The 7,500-nt window shown below is 40.0% G+C and overlaps 1 protein-coding gene across 1 annotated transcript in view; it reads left to right on the forward strand.

The window, feature by feature from the left end:
• The window catches only part of rgs3a (regulator of G protein signaling 3a), a 119,184-nt gene that overhangs the window by 15,088 nt on the left and 96,596 nt on the right, over positions 1 to 7,500 (forward strand). The window contains exons 4-7 of the mRNA XM_060862369.1: positions 1,200 to 1,575; positions 3,294 to 3,333; positions 3,432 to 3,673; positions 5,053 to 5,136. Coding sequence (XP_060718352.1) covers positions 1,200 to 1,575; positions 3,294 to 3,333; positions 3,432 to 3,673; positions 5,053 to 5,136 — 742 coding nt within the window. The remainder of the gene's footprint in view (positions 1 to 1,199; positions 1,576 to 3,293; positions 3,334 to 3,431; positions 3,674 to 5,052; positions 5,137 to 7,500) is intronic.

Raw genomic sequence — 7,500 nt, forward strand, 5'->3', positions numbered from 1 at the left:
CCGTAAATTATAAAATTAAAAAAATACTTATATTATATCTCAGTAAAAAATAAAATATATAATAAAATATATAAAATATATATAAAATATCTGCTAATAACTATATCAATGAATAAAAGAGCAAATGAATGAATAAGTAAATAAAAGCACCAAATAGATACACAAATTCGAATAAACAAATAAATAAATGACAAAACAGAAAAGTATTAAACAAAACTGATATATAATAACAGCTAACAAAATAAACAAACAAATACAATTAAATCTAGAATACATTGTAGATAAAACAAATTACAGTAAAAAAAAAAAAAGGAAATTACATAAAAAAAAATAAAATAAAATAAAACCATAAATGCTAATTAAAAAAAATGTCAAAATTGTATCCCAGTGAAAAAACCTTCACAATCCGGAAAACTGAGCTCGCTCGTGTTGTGTGTGTTTAATTTCGTGCTCCTCTTATTGTCTGCGATGAAGATTCTTTAGCGTGGAACGAAAGCAGATTCCGAGCGCATCCTTTAAACGCTGGTGTGTAATATCACTGCACGATACACCGGATTGTCTTCTTCATCCCGGCGTCCTGCTGACGATGGCCTACGGAAGCCTTTATTTTAACACCTGGTCTTTATTCCGACACTCAGTTGGGATTCGTTCAGCTGTCAGTCATGCTTCAGGATCAGGGTGAACGTTTTAAATCAACGTCAAACCCGATGAGTCATTTCTCTGCTTCGGGAATCAATTAACCGCATTGTTTCCATGAGAAATGAAATGAAAAGGCGACGTCGGACGTGTAAAGATTAAAGCAACTGGATGAAACAATCCAGTACAGGAAAGTGTGACACAGCCAAAAGTGCTTGATTTATTTACATTATAACAGCAAATCAGGAGGTGTTTCATTTTCTTTTATTTATAATGTTAATTATATGTGGAATGTTCAAAACCACAGCTATAAACATCTGACTCTTCTAAAACAGACGACACTGGAGACTCCTTCTACTTCGTCACCATCTCAACCATCTCGATTATTTCTAATGTGTTTGTTACATAAGCATCTCTATCGGTTTGTACTTTGTTACTATGGAAACCAAGTGCATGAATGCAAACCTGTATAGAAAAACCTAGAAAATGAAAATGGACAATCGGATTGAAGAACCGAGCAGCGCTGAGGTTTAATGGAGTTGATTACATTTATGTCTGCGCAGAAGCAGTGCCCGTGAGATCAAAGTGGTGGTGTGGCGTTCGGGACCCTCCGTGAAGTCCAACTTCGAGGGTCTGATCCATCACTCGTACAAGAGCTCCAACTACGACTCTCCCGCGTCTCCTCCCAGAACGAAGCATGCGGAGAAGACGCCACCTGTACCCCCGCTTCCCGCGCACCTCCGCCACCGGATAATGCTCAACGGCTCCGAGGGGGCGAGAGGTGGCGGGATCGGGGGCACCGGGGCACCATGGGGTGACAGGAGAGAGGAGGGCAAATCCAGCACCAGGACACACACTCCGACTCTCAGAGGGACAAGAGTCAAAGGGTCCAACGGGGACAATTACATCATCCTCTCACCCATCAACCCTGGAGGCCAGGTTCAGAGAATTACACACATATAATATATACAGTATATCAGCTTTACTAGAAGCTTTTATGTGTAAGAATCAGTACAGGATATGATGATGTAGTATTGTCCAGATGGTTATGATTTCAAATCCCAGTACAGACGCATTCTCAACACTCAAAAACAAATAAAACAAAGTTATAATTTACACGAGTAAACAAAAACAATATATACAAACAACCGTGAATAAATAAACAAACAAGGAAACAAAAACAAATCTACACCAAGTCATAAAAACAAACAAATAATGATTAACAGCAAATTAATGATTAAATAAATCAAAATATTTTTTTCTTTACAAACATATGAACAAACAAACGACCATTTCACAATACACAATACACAATAATCAAATTTTTTTTTTTTTTACAAATGTGTGAACAAATGACCAAAATAAAAACAAAGAAATAAATAAATTAAAACAATGTATACATTTTTATTATTGTTAAAAAATTATTAAAAAATATGAAAAGGGTTAGGGTTAGGGTTAGTATGAAAAAAGTGGCTGTAGTGAGGTGCAGCATCTTCTCCTTCTTCTTCTTCTTCTTCTTCTTCTTCTTTGTCGAGAGAATTTATTTAAAAAGGAGACACGACCAGATTTAAAATGCCCTAGCTAAGCGTTATTGATTTCAGACGACTGAACGGATCACTCGCACTATTGTTTGAGGAAATCTGACATCCCATGCCCAGTGCTGGGACATCACATTACATCAAATAATACCGCTTATGAATCATAAGCTACAGGAATGTGCTGCTGTATTGGGAAAAAAACGAGCATTAAAACTAACCACAATCCGAATCCGTTTCGCTTCGGAAAGCCACAAGAGACACTGAAAGAATTCCACGGCAGTAAAGACAAAAAGCTGCCCACTAAAGAGAAGCTTTTAGATTCAAGTGGTTCTCCAAAATTCTCCAAACTTTGACAACAATTTGTTTTTAACTTCAGTCTGGGTGGAATTTAGGAATCGGTGGCACGTCATGCCAGAGTTTGGGATCAGTCAGGCGTTTTATTTCTCTGCTCCAAAAACATTCACGTAGAAAGAGAGGGCTGTTGTTGGAGATGTCGAGATGTTCATGGAGAAAATACAGCAGGGTTTTAAGGTGTTAACGGTTAAAATCTAAACATAAGATTTACAGAATAAAGTTGTAATATTATGAGAATAAAATTGTAATGTTATGAAAGAAAAATCTTAAAAAAAAAAAAAAAGTTATCTAATAAACAATTAAATATTTAGAGCGCAAAGTCGGAACATCGTGAAAAAAAACCCATGAATAAGGTTACAGTGTTTTAATATTATATAAATAAAATTCTATGACAATACAGTACATATCGTTTGTGTGTTAAAATGAGGGACGCTGAGGATTCACGTGCTGAAAGAGAAAGTCACTGGTCACCATTTTAGAAGGTGTGTACTGTAGATGAATGATGATCAGTGATGAGCTGGAAGCCGGCAAGCGTCGAGTCCTCACCGTGTCATGATGTGTAGACTGAAAACAAATGAGAGTTAATATGTTATAATGTACTGTACAGTATATTGTGGACCAGAATGTAGTGCTGTACTGAGGAGCTCCACGTCTTAGGCAGGGTTTGAACTGAGAAACCATCTGGACGTTAGATATCAGATATCAGATATGTTCCTAAACCTAAGTCAAGAGCTGTTATCATGCCTCACATATCCGATCTCACAGATCCTGACCCAAGTCTATGGAGACAATGCTAGCACTCTGGGTAAGTCAGATTATTAATAAATATCTAATCTGTCTGTTTTGTACCGTGAGGTGTCATAAGTGAGAACATGATGTTACACTGTTGTTGTTCCTCTCTAGCTGGATGGATGTACTCACCAGGAACTGCTAACACGCCCCAGCCCCATGCAACGCCCAGCCTGGCGAGCAGGACCAACTTCCTGCGCCGATCAGGCAACAAATCCAAGTCAGCTGCCACCAGCTTCCAGCCCAGCTCCAACTTCGCCAACTACCAGAACTGCACCATCGTCCGATCTCACGCCAACTACGGAGCCTACGTCAAAGTGGCGCCCAAAGTTCTCATATTCCCCATCTTTGTGCAGGTATCACTCAGGGGTTGGGGTTGAGCTGCAATTTCAGTTCACTGAATCAACGATGTATGTGAAAGGAAACTAAAAAATGTGTGTGTGTGTGTGTGTGTGAGAGAGAGAGAGAGAGAGAGAGAGGGAGGGAGCGAGAGAAAGAGTGTGTGCTGTGTGTGTGGTAAATTTCTGATTACAAAAGCAGACCTGGTGAAAATCAAAAATAGTAAACTTGTGTTTAGAAGATAAACGTGAATAAATATACTAATAAAATGTAAAAAATATGGCAATTATGCAGAATATAGAACAAACAATTATTATTTCAAGATTGAATAAAGGGTTTTATTTTGTCTTTCCCAGAGAAGCCACTTCGTCCTCTGTGGCTCATTCCCAGTTCCTCAAATTTTGCAAATTTCCTAAAAGATTATTACACTCTAAATAGACATAAGAAATAGAAATAATATTAGAAATAATAGAAGTGTTTTTTCCACATGGACCCTTTTAGTCATTTTCATCATTTCTGTTAGGATTCAGTGAAGTGGAGATCAATAATCTCAAGTAAAGTCAATCAGAAATCTGAAAAAAAGAGATTACAATTAAAATAAATACTATAGATTTTGCATCTATGGATGTTTTCATTTACACCTGAAAAGGTCCCTGCATGCGAAATGTTCGAAGTAACGAAGAAGACGTGATTAGATGCTTAACGACTTTCTGACTGTCGCTAGCTCGTGTTTTAGGTTCTGAAATTTAAATCTCATTTAAATTCAATTATCAGCTACAAATCAGATGCAGATTAGTGCGGTGTAAATTCCTTTAACTCTTTTACGATCCTGATTTAACTTCAACTCACTTCTTACTTCGAATCAGTTAATCAGAGTTCAAATGAAAGACATCAGCGCCGGACTCTGGGTCAGCAGTTCTTCGAGCGACTGAACGACTTCCTGTGAACGCACAAGAACAGCGTTCTGTGTTCAAAGGCCACGACTATATGGGGTCTGTAGAAACGTCCCTCCAGCTAACTTCCTGTGCACACCGCTACCACAACGATGCATTAAACCACCTAAAGGAGGATGTTGCACATGCTGAAATGCTGTCACACTCTTTTGAGTGTGTTCAGTAGGTGCTTTTAGCTTAGCGTGGTCGAACGACGCTGATTTCCACGACTGCTCGGCCCACCGGCGCGTTGCGTATTGTGGGGGTTGAGTGAACGCTCGCTGAAGAGCGCTAGAGCAAGTTTGCAGTTTAGTTCACTTCCACCTACAACGCGGTTTCTCCTGGTTATAGTATGGAACTAGTGTGTGAGAGTCAGGTAGTGAATCAGCACTGATTTTTTACGTATCTTTAATCTTAGCACCATGTTTAGCTTTGTTTTTTTTTTTCTTCTTTCATCTCTGTAGCCACTGGACCTGTGCAGCCCGACCAGAATGCTACTAATCACCGAGGAGATGATACTACATGAGAGCAAACATCTCTCCATCAAGGTACAGTAGGAGATTATATTGTGTGTGTGTGTATGCGTGTGTATGTGTGTGACTAGAAAAAAAAAAATCCTGTCAGCAATTTCGACCAGCTTTGAATAAAGAACTCACAGAGCACCTGGGACAAGATGTTTTCATTCAGCCTCATGGAGGATGAATGATGGTGAACGATGTGAAGGTGTGATTTAAAGTCACTCTCCTTGTCTTACTCTCTCGCCTCTATACGAGCTGTAGGCAGCTTCAGAACGAACAGCAGACGTGCTGCAGAACCACAAGCAGGAACATCAGAGAACGTTCTAGAAAATTCTGCCACGTAGCCGCCGGTTAAACCAGTCGATTCACCGTATTCACTGCTTGCTGTGACGTCTTTTTAGTACACAACAAAAGCAGCAAATACAGTATAATTTTTTTTGTTTTCTTTGTTCAATTTTAACACTTTGTTCAGGACCTTTGGGAGAAATCACAGTTATTTCGTTCTTACAGACGTTTTGTTGTACTGGCTTGAATTTACTGGTTAAATCATTACCTTGGACAACAAAGCATGATTTCTTGTGATTGCTTATAGACTTGAACATGTTTCTAATGAAAAGGACTGAACTACATCATTTGATTTGGATTCTCAGCTCCGGCGCTTGGAAAATCCACGCTTGAACCATGCTGGATGTCGGAAAACCGATAGCGTTAACGTTACTTCACTTACCCGGAACTCACTTGTAGGAGTTTAAATTACGTCAATTCGACAAGCTTGTTTTTTTTTCTAGTGACAATAAAAATGAATCGAATTTTCCTGTTAGGGGTCGCCACAGCGAATCATCTGTTTCCACCTATCTCTATCCTCTGCATCCTCACACCAGTTACCTTCATATCCTCTTTTAACACATCCGTATCTTGACCTCTTACCTGGCAGCTCCATCTCCAACATCCTTCTACCAATATAACCATCTCACTCTAGCCTCTCTGACCTCGTACACAAAACAGCCAACCTGAGCCGTCCCTCTGATGTGCTCGTCCCTGATCCTGTCCATCCTCGTCGCTCCTAAAGAGAACCTCAACATCCTCATCTCTGTTACCTCCATCTCTGCCTCATGTCTTTCCCTCACTGCTACAGATCTTTTTGTAGATCTTTTTCGATAAAATGCATTTTTTGAAGTAGGGAGAATATTTTTGACAAAAAAGGCTAATATTGAAATATTTCAAGAATAAAACTATATTAAGCAGGGGGTCACGGTGTCTTAGTGGTTAGCACGTTCGCCTCACACCTCCAGGGTTGGGGGTTCGATTCCCGCCTCCGCCTTGTGTGTGTGGAGTTTGCATGTTCTCCCTGTGCCTCGGGGGTTTCCTCCGGGTACTCCGGTTTCCTCCCCCGGTCCAAAGACATGCATGGTAGGTTGATTGGCATCTCTGGAAAATTGTCCGTAGTGTGTGATTGCATGAGTGAATGAGTGTGTGTGTGTGTGCCCTGTGATGGGTTGGCACTCTGTCCAGGGTGTATCCTGCCTTGATGCCCGATGACGCCTGAGATAGGCACAGGCTCCCCGTGACCCGAGGTAGTTCGGATAAGCGGTAGAAGATGAATGAATGAATGAACTATGAACATCTTAGAAAGTATAGATTGTACAAAAAAAAACCTACAGTTCTGGACAGAAATTCCCGAAAGTCTATTATACATCTTACTGTATCTCTGGACAGCACAGATTTCACGTATGTACTTCCTGCCCCGTATTGTCTTCTCCTGTACCCGGGCCTGGTTTTAACAGTAATCGGGAAATGACAGAACAGCAAAACTGATAATGTTGCGTAGCGTTAATGTAATCTTACCGATAGCAGGAAAAGAAAATGAGGCGAAGGTCGCGTCCTGCTCGTTGTGGTGAGGTCAGTAAGTCAGGACGTGATATGATTCATGCTAATATTAGTGATTCTGCATTTTTCTCTGAACCATTAATCAGAAGCGATGTCTGAGCAAGTGTTATCTCGACCTCGCCGTCTGTTTTCCCGTTCCCACTTTTACTCTTCTTCAGCATTTCTGTTTGTCTCTAGTTTTTGCTCTGTTTGTTCTCATTAATGAGAGTTTTGTCCTAATGATGCTACGCCTTTCCACACCGCCTCACAGTAGTAATACTGAGGAGAGCAGGGCTAGGGGAAGGTCATCTAGTTAGTTAGCTAGCTTCGTGTAGTATTTTGGTTTGTACTAGCAACGTGTTGTTTTCTTATAAATGAGTCTGATTCCTGTAAAAGCTGCTCATTTTGTGTGGACACGGACACGGACACAGCTCAGGTCCTCTCAACCTGGTCCTGTTAAGATGCACAGTTAGGCGGGGAAAAAAATTCACAAAAAAAGGCCTTCAAAACATTATAATATTACATCAG

Source organism: Tachysurus vachellii, chromosome 26, assembly GCF_030014155.1.
Source record: "Tachysurus vachellii isolate PV-2020 chromosome 26, HZAU_Pvac_v1, whole genome shotgun sequence".
Lineage (NCBI taxonomy): Eukaryota > Metazoa > Chordata > Actinopteri > Siluriformes > Bagridae > Tachysurus > Tachysurus vachellii.